This window comes from Heterocephalus glaber, unplaced genomic scaffold (genome assembly GCF_053883595.1).
Source record: "Heterocephalus glaber isolate CG9 unplaced genomic scaffold, H.glaber_assembly_v1.0 deba00000122, whole genome shotgun sequence".
Taxonomy (NCBI): Eukaryota; Metazoa; Chordata; class Mammalia; order Rodentia; family Bathyergidae; genus Heterocephalus; species Heterocephalus glaber.
This window is the reverse complement of record NW_028258138.1, coordinates 84361059-84387686: the sequence shown is the minus strand read 5'-3', so window position 1 is coordinate 84387686 and position 26628 is coordinate 84361059. Positions and strand designations below refer to the sequence as shown.

Sequence of the window (26628 nt, the reverse complement as noted above, 5' to 3'; positions counted from 1 at the left end):
GGACAAGAAGTGAACCAGCCCATCTGGGTGGTAACTAAGTCATGGCTTTTGGCCTGGTTTCTACTGGCATCAAAGGTGCTAGGTGCTAAGTGCTGAGTGCTAGGTGCTACATGGATTCTCCAGACACTGTTTTTCTCCTCCTCCTCCTCCTTCCTCCTCCTCCTCCTCCTCCTCCTCCTTCTCTTCCACAAGTGTATTGTTTAAGAAAACAAAGCACTGGTAAATTAACAAACAGAGCATTTAGGGAGTTCACCTCAATTTTTCCACTGGGGAAAAAACGGTACTAATATGTCTCACGTATATAATTACTGGACTATCATGGAGATGCAGTCATAAATGTAAAAACATTTTTGCCAAGTTGAAAGAATTGCACAAGTATAGGATGTTTGTGAGCAACTTTCAGAGAATCTGAGGGGATTAATAAACGCATTGTCATTCATGATGGGACAGCCTCCATCCCAGATGCTTATAATAGCAAGCAAAGGGAAAGAGAAAGCCCCACTGGGTCTCACCCCAACATGAATGCTTCAACCCATAGCACATTGGTCAAGACAGGCACCATGTGACAAAAAGGTAGCAGGCCTGAGACTCATGGGCATCCTGGTGCCTACCTCCACCAGAAATGGAAACTAACCCTGATATTTTGAAAGTGTGAAACACATAAACTACCAAATATATATCTCAAAAACCAGCCTCTGTGCTCCATATCCAGTTCTGTGGGTGCCAGGCGTGACAGACATTTGACTTTTTCCCTCCCCTGCAACTGAACAGTGCTCCATCTGCGTAGAGTCAACTCCAGTCTATAACTCAGGCCCAGGCCCAGATCAGCTTAGCCCAACCAAATGACTCCTCCTTCTCATTCCAGTTTTGAGTTGAGAGGCTGCCATGTGACCTATGTCCATTCTGGAATGTGCTAGAAATGCACACTTTCTCTTTCCTATTGCATTCAACCTGGAATCAAGTAGTCTTGGGGTCTATTAGTATCTTGGGGTCCTGAGTGGAGAGGCTGCCAAGAATAAGCTCACCCTGAAGAAGCAGAGTGAAGAAATGTAGAGAAAGAAGCTAGACCACGCCTTCCCTGAAGCTAGCCCTAAATCTGCACTTTTAGGTGGCTGGATTATTCATTTCTTGTCTAAGTCAATTTGAGTTGTTTTTTTCTTTTACTCCCAACCAAGCAAACACCAGCTATGAGCATTAATAATAGGCTCAAGGTCAGTCTGTGTTTTCATGCAATAGCTTGCTTTTATCTTTATTTTTGCCATTAAGAATGTATCACAGAAGGCTAAGCTGAAACGAGCCAGTGGTTGTCCGGGGACACTCCCCACATCTGTGAAGCCCCAGGCCAAACCTCAGGAGCTTTTGCAATGAGTACCACACTTTCAGTACTATCAAAGGACCTTTCCTCAACTGATGAGACATCCTTATGCCACGATGGCTACAAAAACCAACCTCCAGAGGGGAAAACATCTAGCTTTCCTGGCCACAAGAGGAGCCCGATATGGTATTGTATGATACCATCTAGATTCCAGGCAGAGAAATAATCCTGACTCCAAGGAAGCGATTGTCTATAAACCGTAACATAAAACCAGACAGGAGCTGTGTCCACAGACAGCTTGCACAAAAGAGGAAGTGGCCAGAAGGCTTTTGCACCACTCAGGAAATATGTGAAACCCCCATGTTTATGCAAAGATCCCGAAAGAATGCATGATGGGGCGGACAGGGCCGGAGAACCGACGCCTGGCGCCTGTGTGACACCGGGCAAAACCGCAGCTTCTCGGTCCTAGTAGTCAGTGTCACCCAGTGCCCAGTGCTGGGGTCCGGGGTTGGATGGATGAAGAGGTGAGAGCAACCACAGAAAAGGCACAGAGCGCAACTGCCCTCAAGGGCCGCAGCACTTGCGTTCTCCTGCCGGGGTCCCTGCCGCGAGCTGAAAATATACGGAGGGAGAGGGACCCAGGTCTCCAACCTTCACCCCTTCCTTCAGCCTTCTTTGTGCATCCGGCTCCGGCCAGGGCTGGAGATGAAGAGGAAACCAGGAGTAGTCTTCAGGCTGCCTCTTCATTCACGGCCCTCACAGTACCGCCTTCACCTGGTACACAACCAGCGTCGGCGCCCCCGGAAGCCCAAGGGAGGCTCCCACCCCATCCAGGCCCTCAGCCAGACTCTCTGGATCTGCCAGCCTGGAGCACACTGCCCTGCAGGAGCAAAAGCACAGCCCGTGGCCAGGAGGCCACGCGGGCTCCACGGCCCCGAGAGCGCTGTCACTTGGTGTCCCAGCCTTGGCCCCCTCCAGGCCTCGGGGCTTGGTTTAGTGGCCCAGCCTCTGCGAGGCCACGCTGGGCCTAGCAAATGTCCTGCAAACAGGGTTGTATCTACAAAGAACTAATTTCTGGACAATTACCAGGGGAATAAATTAAATTTCCCTCTGAGATTAATTGAATCACACTAATTTTTTTTTCCTCCAGGATGTTTAGACACTTACAACTCTTTGCACAGTTCCAAACAAAATGTTAACTTCTCTTTTGTGCCATCTCAAAAGGGTCTGAGAATGCCCATAAAAGTATAGAGAGAGAGAGAGAGAGAGGAGAGAGAGAGAGAGAGAGAGAGAGAGAGAGAGAGAGAGACTGACTTAGTATACAAGGAGTGGTCAAGAAATACAGTGACTATTTACTTTTTTTTTTTTAACAAAACTTATTACAATGAAAGATACATTGCCAAGAACAATGGGATGAGCGTGTTTGAAGCAGCGGGAATGTTTCAAGGAGGATTGAGCTAACCTCTTGAATGCTTTCTCCAGAGAGATACAAGGAAAGCACAAAAAAGAGGGCAGGCAAAGGTTACATTTCTGTGGGCTTTTCCGGGGGTCCCTAAGGATCTGGTCTTGTGCTGCTGCCAGGGCCTCAGGGCTGCTCCTGCAGGTCCAGCTGTGCTGGGAGGGGTCCCCAGCCTTAGCTCCCCGTTCCTGGCAGCCAAGGCTCTGAGTAGGGTAGGCATCTCTCTGGGCAAGCTGGGGGCCAGCTTGCCCGGGCTTGTTTCCTGATGACAAGGGAGTTTTTGGACAACTTAGTACATATAAGTTGCTTTGTTTATTAGGACTAAAAATGAGAGCATGTTCACGCTGCTGTGCAGTCTGGGAACCAGGCCAAACTTTGGGCAGGACTTTGGTGTTTATGACAATAACAAAAGCACAGTGGAAAAGCCCAGTTAACAAGGAAAGGCACCCATAAAGAATTTCCCAGTGGGCCACAGGGTGATAATAACACACTATGAATAGTCTAAGCCTTCCTGGACTCCACCTCTTACACCAGGATTGTTCTTAACTAATGCTACCTCAGGGGTTATGTTTATCTCCTCCAACCCTGGGGATGAACCAGAGAGTGTTGGGAGGCCCTTCTGCTGTGGGGTGCTGCAGTGGGGAACCCCTAGCCCCATACCTCATTCTCCCACAACAATCCCAGCCCTCCTGAGCTGAGCACCTTCACAGCTGGGGCTGGGCAATAAATCTAAATCAGAAAAACCCACAATACCCAGCTTTGTGCTACTCCTGCTGCTGCTGCTGCTGCTGCTGTTGTTGTTGTTGTTGAGTGAATTTTGTTTGAGAGCTGGGTGTTGAGAGGGAGAGGAGAAAGGACTGGTTGAGAAATAGGGAAGGAAATTTTTCTATGTTGCCAAGAGGTGGGATGAGAAAAAGACTTAAAGTATCTTTCTATCGTTAAAACACAGCAGCAATGATGTATAAAGTGTCCGTCTTACTTTTTTGTGAACGGATCATGCACAAAGGGTCTGATGAATTTTCCCTGACTTGGAGACTCTGCTTGAGATGGTCTGAGTTGGGCGAAGACTCCCCTAAATTCGCTTTGGGGTTGACTACAGGTCCACCGTGGACAGGGAGGAAAGCAGGAGCTGTCCTCTGTGGTTCCGTAGGAATTCTATAGGATCCCATAGAATAGGCAGCCCCTGCCATTCGGGACCACAGAGTGCTCAGCTGCTCTAAGTCTGGGGCCTGATTTGCAGCTAAACTGCTTCTCGGAGGAGCAATTCTAAGTAGTACCAGGCTGCAGAGCAGGCACGGGTGGGGGCTGATTTACTTCATAGCAAATGATGCACCCGACCATCACCAGGGACCACTAGGAATACAGAGCCGCTTCCAAACAAAGGAAACCTTCCCCTGTTTTATGGATGGATGAATGGATGGATGGATGGATGGGAGGCTCCTGGCTGCAATTCCCACACCTTCTCTGCCATATCATCCCACTTCCCTCGTATTCTCATCCCTTGCATTCCTCTCCCACCATCCTCTTCCAGGTTTTCGCCACCTGGGATGAGGGCTAGAAAACAAAGTTCATCCACACTCCTGAACATGGGTGTCGGTTTGGAAGAGAGAGAAGCTGGTGGGTTTGGAAGAGCAGGTGCGGCAGGCATTCACAGGCCTAGGGACAGTGCTCCTTGTCTTTCCACAGGGGGTCATTGTAGGTTAGACAAGGGATTTTAAGGAGTGGAGGAGGCAAAACCTAGGGGTCTGTGGCCCAAGGCCTTTTTAAAAAGCCTATTTTCCCCACGTGGTTAATGTTTGTAATCATAGCTGCCACACATGCCAAGCCCTGTTTTAGACAGTCTCTCCCCACTGCAGTTGTTGTCAACAAAATGATTTGTCTCCTTAGAAAGGAAGGAAAAGTCTAGAAAGGCTGAAGCCCCCACACTGCCGACTCAAGCCATGGTGCACAGCACCCAAGGGTGCCAGGAGGTTTTCTGACTGCAGACTAAAGAAAAGCCCCACCACTGGAAATAAAGAAGGTGGACAGGTCGTAAAGAAAGGAGCACGTGTCTAACAAGACGGGCACCACAAGCCTCAAACGTAGGATGCACAGCCTATAAAGCAAGACTGTCTTTGCCAAGTGTGTTCTAGGAAAGCTGCAAGACCCTCAGGAAGACAGTTTCCCCAAAGACTCTAACCCCTTTCACCACAAAGAAACAATCATCAGTTAAAAAGCACAGAGTGAATGCCACTTAGAACTTGGGGTCCTGTTTTGAATAATGACCCCATCTATTACCAGCTAAACAACCTTAGAAAGTCTCCCAATCCTTGGAATCCTCAGTTTCCCTTTCTGTCAAATTTGCATAATATTATCTGCCACACAATGCTGGTGTGAAGATTAAATGAGATCATATGAATAAAATACCATGGTAATTAAATACTTCCTTCCACTCTCCTGCTCTATGCTTTTGCCAAAATCTTCTAAAATAAGCCCAGAGCTCTCGAAACGCAAACATTTATATGAATGATGTAGGGCTTTTGCTGGTCTAAGGTCTGAGGACCTTGGTCCAAGATGGAAGCGTTAAGTAACCTGAGCTCTCTGCAGGCCCAAGTTGCCGTGATACAGGAAAGGCCTCCGCAACTTTGTCAAAAGTAAATTAGGCCGGGGATTTAGCTCAGTGGTTTCGCCGCCTGCTGCGCAAGCTCAAGGACCCGAGTTCGATCCCTGGTACCAAAAAAAAAAAAAGTAAATTAGTAGGAATCCAAGAGGGGCCCACTGCACACTGCACACTATGAGCCTTGAGAAGGACTCGGTTTCCCTTGGGGACCGTGCAGTTGGCCATTGTGACAGGTCCAGCACTCGGGCTATCAACAAAGTGTTGTTTGGATTCAGCTGAAGATTTTTTTTTTACTTCTCCTTCAGTCTTTTAGGAAAAATATACTGCATGAAGAGAAAAGTCATTGCAAAATCAGAGATAGTTTTCACACGTTTTCAATTTAAGCTCTGAAAACAATTTTTTTTTCTAAATCAGATCAAGTATGAAGTTGGAAAACCAAGGAATCATGGGGAAAATTCCATCATTGTGTGGATGAAGGAGGAAGAGGGCAAGGTGAGAAAAAAGGAGGGTGAGGAGCAGAAAATATCATTTAAAATACACACACACTGCCAAAATTCACGGGCATCACTTGACTAGGTGACAGCTTAAAGACCCTGAATGGTTTGGGATCCATTTACAACTACAGATAAATACAAATTCACAACATTCCTAAAGTCAAAATATTTTAAGTATTGATTTTTTAATAAGCGTATATATCATTCATGCTTGATTTTTTAAGCTTTATTTTACTAGGACACATTTATAGTGCATAATGATTACAATCATTGTGGTGAGTAAGCATGTGTACATACTTGATTTTAAAAAACAAAAAAATATAGCTGGGGATTTAGCTCAGTGGCACTGCACCTGCCTCACAAGCACAAGGTTCTGAGTTCAATGCCTGATACCACAAAAAAAAAAAAAAAAAAAGGCACCTGCCTTGCATACTTAGAGCATTCAATTCTGGACAACCCAGAGTTCTTGTCAATGAGCACGTCTGTTTCCTCCTTTAGTTTAGGGTTAGAGCAGCACAAGGCTGCCAGGCACTTTCGAGTGCCCAAAAGGTTTGCCAGATTCCAACAGAGATTCAAAGTGTGATCCAAGTGAGTAGGTTTCCAAACCAAGTCAGATTATTTTATGCTATATAAATGAAATGTGGTAGTTTCCTATCCTATAACATTTGATCTTTATTACCAATATGAACAGCTTTCTTTGAGGGTCGTTGAGACAGGGTCTTGCTATGTAGTCCAGGCTGGCCTCAACCTCCCTGTGATCCTCCTGCCTCAGCCTCCTCCGGAGAGCCAGGATTACAGGTGTGGCCACACACCTGGCCAATATGAATAGCTTTAAGAAAATAAGCACATTTATCTCTAGCTGGGATGGTGGTACATGTCTGTAATCTAGGGCTCTGGGAGGCTGAACTAGAAGGATTGCAAGTTCAAGCCCAGCTTGGACAAAGAAGTAACTTAGCGAAATCCTGCCTCAAAGTTTAAAAATTAGACAAAGGGAAGGATATAGCTCAGTGTGAAGGCTCTGAGTTCAATGTCCAGTACTGCAAAGAAAAAAAAAATTCTCTCTTGGTAGAAAATTGTGTTCTTTATCCAGGTACAGTGAAAATGTTAATGGTGACTCTAACATCATTCATTTTCATACTTAAATTTATGACTTATATTGTTTTCTCATCTATACCTATGAAATAATCTCAAAATCCTAAGGGGAGAGCAAACTCCCAAAGGTCTAAGACCTCACTTTATACTTTGCTAAGTCTCCAGAGTGTTTAACGAAGTGATAAACATGTAATAATTACTCAATGAAACGCTGATAAACTCAATTGGAAAAAATACATGGAAGGTACAGCGATTTCATTTATAAGAAAAAACAGGAGCAAATATCATTGTCCTTAATATACAACCCAAAAATTTCTAGTAAAGAAATTTACTAGTACTCGAGAAGTACTTTTGGCAGAGAGAGCTAGGCAGAGAGTAAATGTCGGTTTTTCACATCATTTAGCACAACGTGCAGTTCGTTGCTTTTCTCGGGTCAGAATTTAAGGGAGAATAAAAAAGTCAAATACCTCTTTAGCCTCTTTTTGATGCTAGAAAAATCTGAATGGCACTTTCTCTGCAAAACGTTACCAAGAAGTTCTGCCCACTTGTGCTCATAACCTCAAAAATGTGTTGCTCAGGACAGCGGTGCTTTTGTGGCATTTGGGTCTCCAAGTGCGTTTGAAATACCCAACGCGGGGCTAAGTGGTTTACAAGAAGTATAGAAACATGACTTAGAAAGGAATCCTCAACTTTCAGTTGTGCATTCCACCCTCCCATGTCATACTGAAGTCATCTAAACCAGCATCGGCAGATGGCTTTTCTTAAAAGCCTTTCTTCTTATTAAGACAGAGAGCAATAATACAACATAATTAAAGAGATATTAGGTCGGTAGCAAGGATGGTTAATTATAGAAATTTGAACTGGTTAAGTAAACATGATGCGATGATTAATGGCCCAACGGCAGGGAGGAGGCCTCCAGTGATGAGCACTACATGGCTATGCCTTTAAGGGCGCTGTGCTCATATTATTATAACGAGCTGAAATCAGTGAGTCTTAATAGTGGTTGACTATCAAAAGCACCTATGTAGCCTTAATAAAGTGCCTAGAGCCCATTCCAGAACTGACAGAATAGGCCCTTCAACTGAGCACTCCAGGGAGACACATTTAGATACTTAGTCGTCCAAAGAGAGCAACTCGGTCCTCTCCATTAACGATGGAAATGAGATTCACAGGAGCAATGACCTCCAGAAATCTAGAGCACTCTCAGGCTGCATTAATAATCTTTTTCTCAACCTCAATCTGGTCAAATAATTTCTAGAATATTGGGTGAACTCTGGAGCATCCCACTGTACAAGTTTACCAAAAACACCTGAAAAGAAAGAGAATTGCAGGGGAACTCAAGTTTTGAGGTGTGTGCATGAGTGTGTGTGTGTATGCGTGCATGTGGGCTCTCCCTGTAACCCAAACTGGCCTCAAACTCATGACCCCACTGCTGCAGCTTTCCACCTGCTGGGATTACAGGTGTGCGTCGCCACACCTGGCTTCATTGATATTTTAAACACAGAGTGGTTGTTGCATGAAACAGGAGACATGTTTGCCCTGCTGTGGCCTGTGAAGAAAAGCTAAAACCAATGCATAATAAAGCAAAAGGGTATCAATTTGGCTCAACTGACAAAAAAATTATCTATTGATTAAAACTAACCAGAGACAGAAAAGGCTGCCTGGTAAGGTAGTGAATCCCCATCCTCTAGAGGGATAAATCACGCACTGCGTGTGTAGTTGGTTAGAATTCTGTAGAGAGAAATGGATGCAAAAACTTTAAAGGATAATTCCACACTGAGCTTCTATTGCGGTGACGGCGAAACTTTCAGTGACAACAAACAGCTGGCTGCAGCAAGTGTGCCGTAGGTTCGCCACCGTTGTTCTACAGTGGACGTAAGCTAACTTCACAGTGCTGGAGCGGTCAATCAGGTGGCTTCTTTTGGATAAAATAACCTTCTTCCTCCCTGTATTTGGGTCATCTGACACAGAATGATGTCACCATCACCAGGACATCGAGATGGCACCCAGACAGCCACAGTTGGAACTGCGTGACCTTAACTCACAGCAAGCTTGACAGCCAAGAACATGCGTGAAACCCAGAAGAGCAGGGCTAGAGGTGGCGAGTCTAGGGCATCAGCTGCCAGCGATGTCGACCTTGGGCCCAGCCATGTGAATCCGACTGACATCTGTGTTAATCCCCTGAAGAGCAGTCTCTCACTATTCAAGCCAGAATATTCCCATGAAGCTCTACACACCCTTACACCTACAGCCTTCCTACACATTCACACAGCACACTTTCATACACACATTTACAGCCCCTAAGCAACTCCTCAGATCATTTCTAAAGTACCTCCATGTTTTAACTTTAAAGCCGAAATAGCTTACTTTTGTAAGAAACCATGTATTATAGACTCAGCAATCACCATGAGAGTAGATTTTGTGTCCTCACACAAAAAGTTAATAGGTAATTAACTTGAGGTAGCCATTCCACAATATAAACATTTATCAAAATATCACCCCACATGTACATACAATTTTTATTTGTCAAAAAAAGGAACACATAGCATGTCAATTATAAAATGCATCAGTACTCTGAGTTTTGGTTTTGTAATAGTGGACGTGAATTAGAGATACATTTTTGAATGATTTAGTTGATCTTTCAACTACAAAATGTAAGTATAACAGTTATCATCTTTCAGCAATGTGACTGCAGAGTCAGAGTATTTGGTCCAGTAAAGAAAACAGCAAAACAAGATAAAAACCACCGTCAGACCGTTGAGTTGGTGGTTTTTCTGTTAACCTCTCAGTTGTTACTGAACTTGCCCAATTGCATCTATATGATTTATAGATCACTTTCACAAACCATTTGCCAAACCCTAAAAACTGCACTTGTAGTTCTTTCTTCACAAGGAAAGTTATTCTCTTCCTTCTCCATTTTATGTTTCTCAGTCTTAGCTGTAATTTATTTCACGACAGCCGGGCTATTACAGAACTCCAACATTCAACCATCAAAAACTGCTGAGGAGTAGGTTTGAGTAGAAGAGAGAGATGACACTTACAGGCAGAAGCTACTCTGGGGGCTGGAGTGTAGCTCCGTGCTAAGAGGAGTTGCTTAGGATGTGTGAGGCCCTGGGTTTGATTCCCAGCATGACAGAAAGATGGATGGATGGATGGATGGATAGTGAAAGTTGCTTGTTTTTAACTCTTCTTAGTCTAATAACATTGCTTAGATATTTTTCACTTTCATATCATTGAAATAAAGAAAGTAAAAGCAAAAATAAGTAAGTAAGCCAAATCTGTGTGCTTTGCTTAAAATTCATTCACAAAGCAGATGGAACAGGAACTCATTTACGAGAATGCTGACTTTATCCCAGCCTGCAACACGTAAGGAACAAACACACACCTCAGAGTGTTTGAGTTCAACTGGATTCTTTAATTCTCTTAATGTGCCACTCTAGAACATTTTGCTGGAGGAATTCAGAGGCGAGAACAAAAGACCAAAGCAGGCAAACCAAATTAAGACAACAAGGAATCAGATACACACCCACCCAAAGAATCACATTGTTTAAACAAATCAGGTGTCAAAAAGATAAAATATCCATGCTTTTAAAAGTTCAGATGAATTTGAGAGATGTCCAAAAAAATCCTTTTCTTCCACAAGTAAATTCTTTACAAAGGAAAAATTAAAACTTTCATCCTACTGCACTCAGGATAATATACACAGATATTAACAGCACACAGAATAGAAGGCCCTGTTACTAAGGTGATAGCCCGTAGAACACCAGAAACTCAGACAAACGCAAGTTCCTGCCACTTTTTATGACTAATTCCAACTTGTCACTCTGCTCATCACCGTCCATGTTCTTCAGCTGGTGCGTGAATTGCTCTGGTCATGTGCAAGAATAAAACAGGAGAAATCCAAACCTCCCACCTGCTGGGGATCCCAAAATGTGTCCAACATGCTGATATCTTCAGAGTCTCCCAAAGGAAATACTGAAGGTTTTACCTTTCCATGGATTTCATGAAAAGCCAAAATATGTGAGAAGATTCATTCAAAACTGTATCACTTTGTTGCAGAGAGCCAGAAGGTTTTCATGGGGTTTTTCTTTCTTTCCATGAAGTCTTTCTTAATTGAGTACACTCATAACCCACTCTGCTTTTTTGCATAGTTTGTAGGTCTTTTCCCCTCCCTTCTGAATTTCAAACTCTGACTCTGAAAAATTGAAACCACTTTCTTGTGGTCTTCCAGTTACTTCTAATTAAAGATGTTTTTCCTTGGTTCTTCATATCACGGGCACCTCCCATTAGAGCTGGTGAACACCCCTTTTCTGGCTGTTCCTTTCCCGGGATCCTGTCTCACTGTCCTTCTGACTCCCCCAACCCCTGTGCTCTCGACTCTGTCTCATGCTCCCTCCTGCCTCTCTACACCACTATGTGTTCCCCTTAGCACTGCACACCCAGCCATCACTCCTGCACAAGTTCCATTTTTCTCTTCGCTGTCTCTTTCCATCTTTTTCAGTTTTTTATTTTTATTAGCACATTTTTGCAGTACATAATGATTACATTCCTCACAGGCAATTGGTACATTTACATAACACATCTTCATCCTTTTTATTTCCCCTTCCCTCCCCTCCAAACTTCTCCTCCCAACTCTTGGTCTGATTCCTAAAAATCTACAGCTCTCACTGCCGCAAGTTCTGTTCTGTGTTAACCCTGGCATTTGCATTTGGATATTCGGTCTCTTTGTGGCTCCCCACCTCCTGAGAGCCTGTCACCTCATAGTCAAACTCTTAAACAGTCTGGTCTTACCTACCTTGGGCCCTAATTCCCCAGGACAACACACCTCACTACAATTAGGTCCAACCACAGACTTCTGCTCATCCCTTTGCTTCCCAAAACTAGTGGTACAAACAAGGCCAAGTCTAAGCAGAGGTTGCTCTAGCATGCACATATGGGGCCCGCCTAAAAAGGCCTCACCCATACCACTCTGCCAATGAATCTTGACCCCTTTGAGCTCCATGTTTCCTTCTACAATACCCCAAATCTCCTTCGGAAAATGAAAAAAGATTGAACATCTATACTTCAGGTATAGAGTAGGCATGTTATGAATGCTGAATTTTGAAAATCACTTGAAACCTACTTTTTAAGAAGGTACAGGGCTGGGGATTTAGCTCACTGCTTCCGCCGCCTGCCTCGCAAGTGCAAGGACCAGAGTTCGATCCCCAGTACCAAAAAATCAAAACAAAATCAAAGAAGGTACAACGAATCATCTATCCACTGGCACACACAGGAACATGAAATTTTCCTGTTAGGCCAGTCTTTTCTCAGAGAGATAGACACATCATTGCCATGCAGACCTGAGGAAGTCCAATGACTGTCAGAGCTCATGCTCCATAGAGTGGCAGAGGCCCCAAGAAACAATAAGGGTTTTGGGAGATGATTACATTAATGACTCTGGCTTCATCATTACACAGTATCTACATGAACTGAAACATCACATCAGTCACATCATACCCCCAGAAGTATGAGTCAGTCAACATAAGAAAAATATTTTAAAGAATTATAAAAAATAAAGTTTTCATGGTATTATAACTATAATTAATATAATAAAATATTTAGTGATTCAATGGGGAAAAATAATGGTAGTGGACCATAGTTTTCCACTCCATTCCTACTGACTTCGATTCTGTAGGAGAAAGAGGAGTGACAGAGAACTACGAAGCTCTGTTTCAGCGAATGAGAAGGAAATGGAAGGGTTTGTGTTGGAGGGGGTCTTAGAGGCAGTTGTGGCCTGTTAGGCCTCAGATGTACCCAGCCAAACTCTGCTCTAAAGGACACTCTTTGGAAAGTCCCCGTAAGCATTGTTCTACCAATCCCAAAACTCATGAAATGAACAATACACCCCATCCAATAACCATTGTATCAATAAAGCATTTTAATACTCCAGGAATAAATTACAGTGGTCTCTCACTAGCTCGACAGATACTCTACCTCTAAGCTACCCTCCCAGTCCAGAAGGCTTCCTTTACAATCATGGAAACTATTCAGTTAAATCTTTACCAATGTATATAAACCTGTGCACTTCCCAGATAAGATCAAGAATTCAGCTCAGGAAAATACAATCTTTTAGGAACTTTCCATCTACTGATGTGCGTGAGATGTATTTAGATAAAACTAAGTGTTTGACTTTACTGTATTTTCTGAGTTTGAGGCAGTAGAACTTTCTCATCATTCAAATGAGTTTTTATCTCCTTTTTCAAATTCTTTCAAAGTTCAAAAGAATTGATAGAGATAGAGCATGCCAGAGAGGGAAGGGAGAGGAGAAGAGAGAACGAGAACCAGTGGAAACCAATGTTTTCCACTGTTATTTCCCGGTTTGTAAATGACCTCAGAAAATAGCCATAATTAATCTAACACTCTCTCTGGCTTCTTTTTTTTTTTCCACATCAACACATTTCAGAATGGCTACAACTGTTTTCACTCTTTCTTCCATCCACTTTGAACTCCTTTCCATAGGGATCACGAGTCTGGATGTTCAGTTCATTCTCACACCTAAACTTTTTTGCATTTGCATGTTTTAATACTAGTGTTTTTGTTACTGCTAGTATTCATTCCTATTATTAACCAAGGAAACTTTGAACTTTCCTGCAATGAGAACAACAATCCTAGTGCTCGGCTCCTCTTTCTCCATTTTCCAAAATCACACTTTGCCCTGGATTTCAGCAATCCACTCCAAAATCCCTCTCGAATATAAGTTTTATGTTTCCTACCTCCCAGTTCTTACAATATCACATCTAATTTACCAATTAATTTTGCTTAGAATCATTAATCTTGTCTTTTGTTTATGTTCAAAATCCTTTATCTCCCCAAAGTGCTTTCGATCGTTTTCTAAGCCTGTGTTATGTCTTATAACGTGCTTTGCAGGTTTGGAGTTTGTTGATAAATTAAGGTTCTCTATGTATTGAAATATCTTCCTTCAGCCTTCAAAGAGAAAGGTTTACTTGGCCAGGCTTAGCGTTTGTGGAAATTGCACCATTCATCAAGATAGCTCTGTGTAAACCTTTCTTCCCAATTCACATGTACAAATGCTAAGGGTAAGATTTAAGATCATTCTAAGCTTCTCTTTGCAAAATTTTAAATTGCCTTTAACCTCCTTGTCTTAGCGCATAAAACCTTTGCCAGTGGGTGTCTTAGAGAAAGCAGAAAGATGAGTTTGTCGGGTTGGGTGGGTCACTGGTTGGTTGTTTTTTTCTGTTGTGTTTTTTGGTCTGTTTTCTAGGATTGGTCAAAAGAATATCATGGGGGAGAAACACAACTTTGGACTCCGACCAATCTGAATTAGAATTTCAGCACTGTCATCTTTTAGTTGCATGAGCCCATCTCCTTCATCTCCCTGGGTCTTGTGGATTGAGGTTGTGTGTGTGAGGAACCTGGTACAGCTGCACTGACAGCCATCTGCCTGGAACCCATGATCTAGTTGTGTAACCTCGAACAAGTTACTTAAGTGACATTTCTAGACCTCAGTGATTTCTTATACAAAATGAGATAATCAAAGTACTTCGCAGAACTGTAAAATTGTGTAAACTTAATGTAGCAAAGTACCTGGAACTATGACTTTCATTTGGTAAGCACTGTGCATGTCAAACTATCACTATTATTATTATCATTATCACTACTTTTATTACCATTATCACTATTAACTATGTGTCTATCAATATCCCTGCTGCAGCTGTAGGAAACTTTCCTGAGCTCAGCACATGCTTCGCAGAGTAGGTAATGAGTACCTGCCTTGCTGAATTATTCATTCTGACATGGCTCATCTGGGAGAGGGCCTCTATGTCCACAATTGTTCATACTCTTCACCCTCTTCTTACTTTAGGGGCTTTGCTTTCTCAACTATTGCATCATCTACAAAATTTACCCACAACTCCCATACCTTTATAATCTCACATTTGTTCATTTTTGGACATGACATCAGCTCCAAACAGTTTACAAGGTCAGCCAGTTTCTCGGTCCCTTCTCAACATTGTCTCCAATATCTTACTTTATCCAGTGCTTTATAAGGAATCTAAAATTTATTGTGAATATTTGCCCAAAGCCATCTTAGAATTAAAAGAAAAATCTATACAAAAAGCTTACCACAGAGCCAGGTACTTAGAAATAATCTAATAAATATTAGCATTGCTATTATTAAATATTTTATATAAATTATCTAATTTTATTCCTGCAGTGAATAACTCTATGAGAAAAAAGATCTCAATTCCATATGTGAAACAACTGATATTCAGAGAAATAAACAGAGTAAGATCACAATTTACTCATAAGAGAGAGGAAGAAGAGATTCAAACTATGGTCTATCTTATCCCAAAACACTATTTCCACTATATTTGAAGGGCCTTCACCATTTCTTCGTTCACTTTTTTCCAATTTTAGTACATGTGCTGCCGAAGCGAGCACATCTTTCACTTTTTTCATAACAAGTTTGGACTTATTCCCATTTCCTTATCAGTCTTTGGGTGGGAATATTACTTCCTTAGTTAATATGAGCATTCTCCCTGAGATCTGTTGGGGTCTCTCCAAATTTACTTACATTCGGGGTCAAACCCTTGGAAACTGAGCAAAAAACCCCAGGCTCCTGCTTTTCTTAACACATGTTTACAAAGCTCTAAAGTCAAATAGTCACAGGTTGGGATCCCAGCTCTGCATAGACTGGCTGCTGGGCTTGTTGTGTGTCCATCTTCACTTGTCCTGCAATAACTCCAGGAAAGAGGTGGTTTAGTGGCCCAGTTGGTAGCTGACAGACAGGCCGAGAGGGGCTGCAAGCTTAGTGCATGCACAGCGCGGCATGATGAGGGCCCCAGTACATGCCCAGGGCTCAGTCCTTCTCTCTGAGCCACAACAGGGATCCTTAGAGTAAGGAAACCGCCCCTGCCCCAACACACACGCTCAGACACCCACATGCACACACACACACACACAGACCCTGCTTTGCAACAGCCCATTCTTCGTTTCTGCCGCTTCCTCCAGCCCATCATGGATTTTGATTTTTCCTTGATGTGTTTTCACTCAGAGACTGGGCACCTTGTAGACTCTCCTGCGGCTACACGGTATCATTCTACACCCTGTTATCATGGAGAAGCCCAACAGAAAACAGCCACAGCTGCACATTCTTGGGCTTCTGCTTCATATTATGAAAGTTCAAGAGAAACCATCCCTGAGTCATTAGCATATTAACTGTTGTGCAAGAAAGATCTGAAGTAACCAAGGCAAATTGTCAGCATCTCCTCAACCTGATTGGTGGCACACAGGTGTCATATGATTTCCCATGCTTCTCTGTAACTTGAAATAGCTCATAAATTAAGTGAAAAATAACTGTTAATAGAAAAGACTGTGTCATCTTTTAAAAATCATGAACAGGGCCGGGGATTTAGTTCAGTGGTTTCGGCGCCGGCTGCGTAAGCACAAGGACCTGAGTTCGATCCCCAGTACCAAAAAAAAAAAATCACAAACAAAATATGGCTGTTCTTACAGTGTTCCTACTCACAGAATGAAAATATTTGTTGCATATTGGAAAACAAGTAAACACAGCCAAGTACTTCGATACCTAATTACACCACTAGCAGATTAGTTACTCCTGGTTATTTCCTCCAAGGATTTGACATGTACACACTCTGCTCCTCTGCCTAGGGATGCCAGGGTCATCCTCTGCAATTAAAAGACTGCCTGTAGAATGGGTACCAAAGCATGGGGACAGTCTGGAGATGGCCAGAGGGTATCAATAATCATATGTTAGGGAACCACACAGAAAGGCGTTCTCCACCATCTTTCTCAAGCTAAGATGCATGCTCACCAGCATCGAGGGCAGATGTGCTTTAACCACGCTTAATAAACTGATGAATAAATTTGGAGTTTCACCACACTGTTTTACAAGGAGACATCTGTCATAGAAATAGCACACCAACTCCCTGTAGGGAAATCTACATCGAAAATCAAACTATAATCACAAATTTGCATGACTCACACAGCATAAGAAAAGACGTTGTTAGGTGCTTCTGCTGAATATAATAGTACCAAGCTCCATGCCTGATGCCTCCATCTGTGTACACCAGAAGAGACCAATAAAACAAAGTCCAAAGAATTCATTAGCCAAAACTCTCTCCTCTGGCCTGTATGAGCCCCAGTGACCCTCATATTTCTATACTTTAATGGCCTCATATGCCTCTATTGGAATTGAGAGTTTGTCTCATTAAAGATGCTTATATACTCAATATTACAGCAGGTCTTACAGGCCAGTGTCATCTATAGAAACAATTCTACCTATTTTTTATCTTAGAGCTCATGAAAGGTTTTAACTTAGGTTGAGTCGTAGATCATGCGCTCCTTACAAAAGCCCATGATATAATTCACAACAAATATCTCACAACAAATAGGTAAAGAAAGAGAGCTCTCATTTTAAAGAAAAACACACATTTAAACTAATCATGCTAATCACTCACTTTGCAAATACAGTCATTCAGGACCTGGGAATTTTCTCCTACATATATTTTTCCACATTCAGTTTGAATTGCTTAAAGAAAATATCCCAAATGTCATTCATCAACCATCAGCCTCTACCACCACTTCCTTCACCAAGTCCACCACAAAGCTCATTTCCATATGACTCCAGCATATCCAAGCACCAAATGGACACCAGTATCTTATCATCTTCCCGTGACAATAATCGTACTAACCACTCTTAGTAAAGAACAGAAATAATTGTGCAAGCATTACATTTATACAACTACATGGTGCTTTGCTGTTAAAACAGGCCAGCAAACCCCACTTTTTTGTGACGTCACAAGGTTCTGGATAGCATAAGTCCCACATACAATCCTTAAAGTAAGACCTGCTCTAACATGTAGTGTGTGGTAAGTGTGTTTCACTCACCGCATACTGGAACTTTTCATTATATTCACGATCATTGGCTTTCACAATTCGCTCCACTTCTAAAGAGAAAGAGAAATCAGGTATGAAATTAAATCTTAGACCCTTAGAAACATATAACTTATTAAAATAATGTCATTTAGGTTACTTTGATTGTTGTCAAGTTCGCAATAATTCTTTTCTTTGAGATTCAAGGATGTTGGCTTTTGCCAGCCAAAATGTTGGAACCTGTGTTGGAAAAACCCAAGATGGAAACCTGAAATGTTTCTCATCATCTTTTTGATGCCAACTACAAAGCAAAACATCATGAGTCTCCAAACTCTGTCCCTGCTCAGAGCCACAAAGATCTTTTCTTTAAATTTCAGGTAGTTTCTAAAGGAGAAAGAGCCACTGAAAGCAAATGCACCCTGAGAAGGAGTTTTCTCACAAAGTTAAGAAAAAATACAAGCCAGGCACAGTGGCAAATGCCTGTGATTCCAGCACTGAAGGAGGCTGAGGCAGGAAGAATTCATGGTCAAGTCTACCTGGGCACTTTAGTAAGATCTTCCCTCAAAATAAAAAATAAAGGGGCCAGGGATTTAGCTCAGTGGTTTCGCCACCTGCTGCACAAGCTCAAGGACCCAAGTTCGATCTCTGGTACCAAAAAAAAAAAAAAAGGAGAGAAGCTTTGGGGCTGGGGATTTAGCTCAGTGGTTTCACTGCCTGCTGCGCATGCGCAGGGACCCAAGTTCAATCCCCAGTACCAAAAAAAAATAAATAAAATAAATAAAATAAAAATTAAAAATAAAACAGGCTGGAGATGTAACTCAGTGTGATGGTCCTGGGTTCAATCCCCAGAACCAACAGAAAAAGAAAACCACAGCAAAATAAACACATATGGAAGTGACCAGTGAGGTCACTGACCTTATAATCATAGAACCAGAGGTGATATTTCAAAATAACCCCGGCATATCAAAAGAAAGGCTAGGGCTGGGATGTAGCTTGATGGTAGAGCACTTGCTCTAACGTAATCAAGGCCATTGGTTTCATTCCTGGAAAATAAAAAATAAAATTTTAAGTAAAATTAAAGAGAAATGTTATATAATTAAGAGACCAAGATCTGCCTCTAACTGGAAGTAGACAAAAAATAAAATCTCTTCTAAAAGCAAATGCAAATACAGTACACACAAAAAAATAAGTGGGCAACAAGTCCAAACATTATGATAGTGCAGAAATAAATATTTGCAAAGAAAATACAGTGCCCATAAACACCAGCACTGCATGTTTTGTAGTGATGGTAGCAAGGTCTTTCTTGCCCCATATTTACTGGAGTGTTACCACCAGAGTTGATCAAAGACTCATGTCAGAATAGTGAGAGTTGTGGGAAGAGTCAGCAAATAATCACCAGATGTCCGTGTTGGAATCTGGTGGTAAGTAACTGTACCAGCTCACCTGGGGTCCCCTTAATTCTCTGAGTGACAAGTGTTAATAGAGAAGGCACATATAGCCTGAACTCCAAAAAGGAGACCAGGAGCTGTAAGGGACTTGGAGGCCCATGTTAGAAACAAGAAGACAGAGATGCGAAAAGCAGGAAGTAGAGGGGAAATGGGAAAGATGAGGGCAATGAAGAGGAAAAGAATAGACTATACTTTAGCACCCACACCCGCCCAATGGCCGGACACCAGGAATTGTAAGAACTATTTTTCCCAAAAGTCTAGGAGGAACCTAAATGTCTTCATGGCCCTTATAGCTCAACTCCCACACCTGAAGGTCATGTCTGAGGATTGCTCTAGACGAATGATATCTTGTATTTTGGGTCACAGTTGGGAGTCTACATTTGTAAGGGGTTTTATCTGTTTGCCACCCACCTATGTGATTTCCTTCTTGCCTGTCTAATAGAGTCAGCTACCTGGGATTGTTCCTGTTTTCCAATCTGACTCACCCAGCTGCTGATAAGGAAAATACTGGACTGATGTCAACAGCTGACCACCCCTGAGTTGGCAGGCATGACCCTATCATGTATAACTCTAAAAGCCACTACCCTCCAGGAAGCAACCTCTCAACCACCCACCTGAAAGAAATGCTTCAAACACTGGCTCTAAAACCACAACCCTTCCTTTTTGTTGATTCCCCAACAAAGAGCAAAAATGTCAAAGCCCAGGGTAGTACTTCAGAGGATGAGATGACTTAAAAGCTGAAAAGTGTCAATAATATATTTACATATCCCTCCTTTAACCTAGGAATGGTAAAACTGTTGAGAGGAAAATGATGGATCATATTGGAAGGGTGGGGATAAAGTCTTCTTTCTGAACGGCAAATATTAACCTGGCCCCCTAGCACGCTGCACATAATTTGTAGATTAACTTTGGCTCCAAATCAAAAATCAGATATACCAATTTGAATATTCATTGGCCTTGGCTTAGATCATGCACATTCAGATGCTGATCATTTTTAAATTTTGCATTTGTATGAAGCACATCCAAGAGCAGAATTCTCTAGTTCTGTACCCAACTTTTCCTTCTCCAAGGACTAGAATCTTGACTCTACGAGCCAAATGGGAGCCATCTACCCAGCATCCTCATGTAATCACACACTATAATGACTGGGACCCGCTCTCTCCCAGCGTGGCCAAGTGATTCCTATGGTAGGTCATTTGGAACCCTCTTCTGGGTGTCTGCATTGCCTCTGTCCCATAAGACGTGGTAAGAGCCAGGAAATCCTCTTTCTGTGTCCAAATTCTTATGATTGGGCCTTAATCATTGTTTTTGTGTGCCCAGCACTGTTCCTTCTGAACTGGGCTTTCAAGGATTAATTTTGGCAGAAGATTTTGCATCCTTTCAGTAAGCTCTGCAAAATTCTGGCATCTGTTCTAAATCCCTACAGTTTTCTGCCTATGACCTGATCATGCTAGGCCTGAACTGCCTTAGCAGCAATTAGCTTTCTCCCATACGCTAGCGCAGTGTATGAGTGGCCATGAAGCCCTCTCAACAGCAAGTCTCATCCTGCAAGGAGAGGCTGCTAGAAATAAATCCCCCATAACAACTCCCACTGAGAAGGCTCAGAGCCTCCGTGACTTAATGCTTAGTATTTCTAGGCATCCTGGGGTCCCTCCAGATGCAATTTCAGTAATGAGAGGAAAGTGGTCACCAAGGAATTTCTGATTTACCAGTGTAACTTCACTCTTGCACCATCACTGAATTTGTTTGGCTCCAAAAACGGAGTAAAGTGATAGGTGAGGATACACAAAACACAGTAAGTCCGCATACTTGGTAGAATAAAAAAGCCAAAGAGCTTCCTGTCTAAGATGATAAAAGGAGTATACTGTTCACCTGCCTGCCTTCTGAAATCACAGAAAATGTGGGGTTTTTTAAGAACGAAAACATAACATTGCTAGAAAACAAAAGTTTGGCTAGCAGAGGTTGTATATTTTGAAGAAAGCTTAGAAAACAAACTAGGAAACAAAATGAGACCATTATGACTGGGGAGGGGGAGGGAGGAATAACTTCAGCCAACAGAATTGGAAGAGTGACCTTCCCAATGGAGCCCAGGGGTGCCTCAGATTCAGGGTCAGCAAAGGTGGGTGCCCAGGCCTCAGAGAGAAGCTTCTCCAACTCACTACGGCAGCTCTGGTGGACCCGGCCCCCTGCAAAGCCGGCCTTACCAGGCAGCTGTGGGATTTCCCAGGCTGCCTGCCCATCTACTGAAAGCCTCCCTTTCAGGTGCCTGCTTGCAGAAGGAGGCTGGCAGGGGAAAAGACCTTTGCAATGGTACTAATGCAATTAGTGCTTCACTTGTAAACACAAACCAGTAACCATAAGTCACCTGAGAAAACCCCTCAGCACAAAGAGAGGGATTCAAGGAGAAAAGATGACGCTGAAGTCAGTTGGGGAGAGGGGCTGAGTTTTCCTTTTCATTCTAATTAGCACCTTGCAGATATGCAAGAAGACATCCACGAAGCAAGAACAAGCCAATATGGGGCCGGGGATTTAGCTCAGTGGTTTCGCCGCCTGCCGCGCAAGCGCAAGGACCCGAGTTCGATCCCCGGTACCAAAAAAAAAAAGAACAAGCCAATATAAACAAAGGAAACAGAACAAAAATGAGTTCCAGGAAATTAAAAGCATTTAATGGACAAACTGGAGTAGATAAGATTGAAGAAATCTGTTAGAGTGTGTATCAAAGTAACAAAGACAAGGATAATAATATTAGGGTCCTCTTTCGTTCTCAAAAGTTGATTTCTGTAAGAAAGTAAAACTTAGGAGATGTGAACATAGGAAAAGGATGAAAAGAAATAAATACACAGAAGAAATGTCCAAAGAAAGACAATAGGTGAAAGGGCCACCAAATGCCAGTCAGGAGAGAAGCCAGATCTTCATAAAACTTTGAGCCCCCAGGACAAGGGAAAAATCCAAAAAATTTCTAGAAGGAAAAAAAATGGTTAACCCTAAAGACACAAGAATCAGACCAACATGAAATTTCTCATCATCGACAAGGTTCCTAGCAGACACTGTGGCAATGTTTCTGAACTTAAAATTTTATATCCAGGCAAATAAACAATCAACTGAGAATGGGGAAATAAAGACATTTTCAGACATCCAAAAGCATCTTCAAAATAACCACTCAAGAATGAGCAACAGAAAAACTAATGGCTCAAATTTTGAAATTAAAGTGGAGTAGGAGATATAGAAGCAAAGGCAATGATTTTCCAGAGTTAAGAATGACAATAAAAATGCGAGACATTATGGTCTACACACCTGCTCAAAGTGAACACAAATCCATAGAAAAAGTGAAGGCCTGTCTATTGCTCTGTGGTTCACAAAGTCTGTTAGCCAATAAATCCACTTCGCATGAAATGTAAAAGTATTCTAGCTCCTGGCTCAGGCATTCATCTCTGTAAGAAAGACTCATAAAGAAATCACCATTTGATATAAAGCACGTAAAGGTGAGTTTTTCAGAATTGTGTTTTTAACCTCCCTACGGACATTAGACCAAAACACAATTCAGAGGAGCCAATAATCGTGCCTCTGTGCTCATTCTTTACCACTCTGCTTAAATCTAGGAACGTATTTTAGGGTATGTGGATGAATTAGTGAGCGGCATAGACTTCAAACGATAATTGTAAGCATGAGTTCTCTCAATATCACTTGTGCTCAATGCCAAGTGGACAAAAGCTTGAGATTGCACTTCCCAGAAAATACCTGAAGAGTTTCCAGCTGAGCACAAGACCCAAAGGCATCCTTCAGTGACAGCCGAGGAAACTGACCAAGGCGTGTGCCTGCATAGGGTCCCAGCCACAGCATCCCAGACACCCAAGAGAACAGCCATGGGCACAGGAAGAATTCTCCCAGACGTTTATTTTGAATCCATTTTAGAATATAGAAAGATAGGCAATGCCTTCAAAGTCCCACTCCATCAAATGATGAAAGTAGCCCTCACCCTCCCTCGAAATTGTGAAAAGCAAATATAATGAATTGATGTCTCCCTCAGCCAAATAACATATCAAGGAAGTATTCACAGAATGCTTATCTTTGAGTCATGTGCTGCTGTTACATTCTCCAAGATAACTAAGTAAGGATACTGTGTTCACTTATTTCATAAGTACTGAAATGTTAAGGAACAGTTACCAAAAAGAATAACCTGCTTTCGGGGTAAGCAATTTGTAGCCACCCATCTCTACCCCACCAAAATAAATTTTTTAAAAATTCTCTGATAGCGCCAATGATTTGTGGAAGTCACAAGCAGTTTAAGATTTTCTTTAAAACCTATATTCGCTATGCTTGTCTTTCCATTTGAAAAGGGTACGTACACCGGTACATTCAGCAGTGTCATAAGGGGGATACAAAACTACCTTACTGGAAATGTTCCAGTGCCATGAAGATGTTTTTATGACTTCCAGAAATGAGAGTTTGGTGAAAGGGAACTTGTATACAGTTCAGAAAGCAAGAGAGCTAGCTCTTGCAGCATGAAGCACGAGCCCCTTCATGCCCAGCCACAGGGCGCGTAACTCCTGACTCCCCTTTACCTGTGATCTCCCAGCACAGTAACACCATTGTGTGTTGTAACCACTAAATGAAGAAATTTATGGGGAGCACTTTGTAAACAAAAAAATACCATAAATTCTCTTTTAGAAAACTGAAAAATACCAAATTAGGAAAAAAGAAAGGAAATCACTCAAGCTTTGGATAGTCAGACATAAAGTCACTTATACGACTATTCCCAAAAGGGTCTTGCAGTAATTTTCTGAATATTTTCAGTAGAAATTGGCAAATATCCATTGATTCTACTCCAGCCCCTCGAAGGCAACACCCAGCGCCTAATCCAGACTCTTCTCCACCACAATATCATAAATTCTACATTATCCAATCTTCCACTCCCGGTAGGCAAGAGAAAAGAAGTCATTTATGTCTCTTTTGTTGTACTACTTTGTCTGTGAACAATTCCTAACACCTTAGTAGTTAGGACCGGTTCATGGTGGCAAGACCTCTGCTAACAAGAACAGAGTGAAGGAAGAATTTAGGAGGCTCCTGCCAGACCCTGAGTGATCACAGCAAGTATGAGTAATTAATAACTATAACTGTCTTTCTTCAATTAACTCCAAAGCATTTTGTCCTTCATCAGATGTGTTTAAAAGACAGTCTTGAGCCTTGGCTTTACCCTCCCAAATCAGGAAATGATAAAGAGCCATGGAGAATGTTGGGTCCCCCTGTAAAACTCTGATGGTGGAGCTAGTATTTCTTGAGAATGGTTGGTACCCATCCAAAAATTGCAGAATGTCTCCCCACACACACAGAGTGTCATTTGGGGTTTGGGGCTGTTGTTGATTTGGGGAGGTTGAGTCAGAAGTCTCAGAAAATTTCCCTGAAGCTGAATCAATAACTTAAGCTTTTTCCTTTCTTAATTTCCTTTCATTCCTTACAATCTGGTCTGTGTGGTTGGAAGCCAGGGCAGTTCATTAAAGGCATGAGGACAGAACAATGCGTGGGGAGAGCTTTAAAGAAAAGATCCCAGCCTTCCTGACTGGACTCCAAGAACACATTCTGATACAATTGAAAAATATGTGTCCTGAATTGAGGTTTCCTATTGAAACCCGGGGGTGACCTGCAGCCTCTGGGACTTACTGACATTTAAGCAGAAAACTAAAGAGAATTGAGTCAAGAGGAAAAAAGTCTTCCCACAATTTTTTTTTAATTCTTGTCCTCACAAAAGAGCTTGGAAACAGAGTTAAGGGATTCAAACAAGTACTAAAGGGCCTTGCATTTGTTTTCCTCTGGGCTGAGCCGATTGCTCATCAGGTCCAGATATTTGGAAAATTTGATTAATTAGTCACTTTATTCCCTTCATGGTTTACTATAGCTTCACAGGGAAATCGAAAATGTTGACCGATTCATTCTTATTCTAGCATTTATGCACTGGATGATATAAATTATGGGTAAAATCAATAAAATCTTCAGATAAGTCCTCATTATGTCACTTTTTGTGACTGTGGATTCACAACTGCAGATGTAAGACTTACTATAACAATAATGATAATAGTAAATGCTAATGTTTATGAGCCATTATCAAAAGCAAGGTACTGTATGAAGTCTTTCATGAATCCTCAAAACAATGCCATGAGGTACCTACTATTGTTAGCTCCACTTCACAGTCAAGGAAACAAAGGCCTACCAAGATGGCACGGTAGAGCCAGAATTGAAATACAGAACTGCCTCCTTATGAAAGAGGCCGGGCAGGGCTTCTGGGTCTGGAGATGGTGGGTGGTACTGGGCAGAGATAACAAGAAACTGGAAATTGGAGCAGGCTGGGTCTAGAGGATAAGGAGAAGAGGGAGAGGCCTCTCTCGCAGTTCTCCAGGCTTACCTCAAATCACAGCCCATCCCATCAGCCTCCTCATGTGGTGCCCTGTGCAGGTCCTGACTCTGCTGCACACCAGGCCTTCCTGCCAGAGCCGGCTGCCCTCCCCTGGAGACGCCGGGTGGTCCTTGTGAGAAAACACTCCCAGGGTCCTGTTCACAACTGGCCGCTTTCTTGGAAAGATTTCTTACTATTTGCCAGTTCTAGCTTGTTGTTTGAATTCCACATTCTTTTACAATTTCATTATCTATAGTGAAAAAATTTGCATTTTTAAGGACTGGGCCAAGATCAAAACACTTTTTCTAAAAATAGAAAATAGCCGCTTCCTTCTCTCTGCAGGACAAAAAAAATCGGGATCTGCTCCCAAGGACTATAAAAGCCTGGAAGTCGGAGGGCATTTAACTTCCTCCTGGGAGACCTGTTCTGGCCACTCAAGGCGAAGCAGCTACCTGCCCTAAAACGGGAGGAGTAAAGAGGGCTCGAGAGAAGGAAATCTGAGGAGGTTTCTCCTCTGCGAGATACCTCAGGGCTCGCACAAGCTCTTGCTTGTCATTTTAAGGTGCATGGAGCAATAAATTGAGTTTCTTCAGTTTCTACATTTCAGCTCCCTGAATCCGTGTGGCAAATAACATTTGTTGAAGCCAAGAGAAAGAGATTTATCCAGAAGTATTTACTGAGCTCCTTTGAGCAAGGCTACACGCTGGTCCCTAGAGAAAAACCGAGACAAAGGAGACAACCATCGGCAGAGGGCAGACAAGCCCACAAGTACGTACACAGCAAGGAAGCGGAGAAGAGACCCAAGGAGCCACGGGAAACCAGGGTGAAGCAAAGCTGAGTCCAAGGGCCTCACAGTCCCTGTACTTCCCCAGCCTTGCTGAAGGGAGCTTAGTGGCTGGACACACAGCAGAGGGGGATTGTTTTGTCAATACTTCATCCA

The 26628-nt window shown here is 42.5% G+C and overlaps 1 protein-coding gene across 9 annotated transcripts in view; it reads right to left on the bottom strand.

Annotated features, from left to right (window-relative positions):
• The window catches only part of Atp8b4 (ATPase phospholipid transporting 8B4 (putative)), a 220421-nt gene that overhangs the window by 169858 nt on the left and 23935 nt on the right, over positions 1-26628 (bottom strand). For all 9 annotated transcript variants that reach the window (XM_087180903.1, XM_087180900.1, XM_087180905.1 and 6 more), the window contains exon 4: positions 17868-17926. In XM_087180903.1, coding sequence (XP_087037029.1) covers positions 17868-17926 — 59 coding nt within the window. The remainder of the gene's footprint in view (positions 1-17867; positions 17927-26628) is intronic.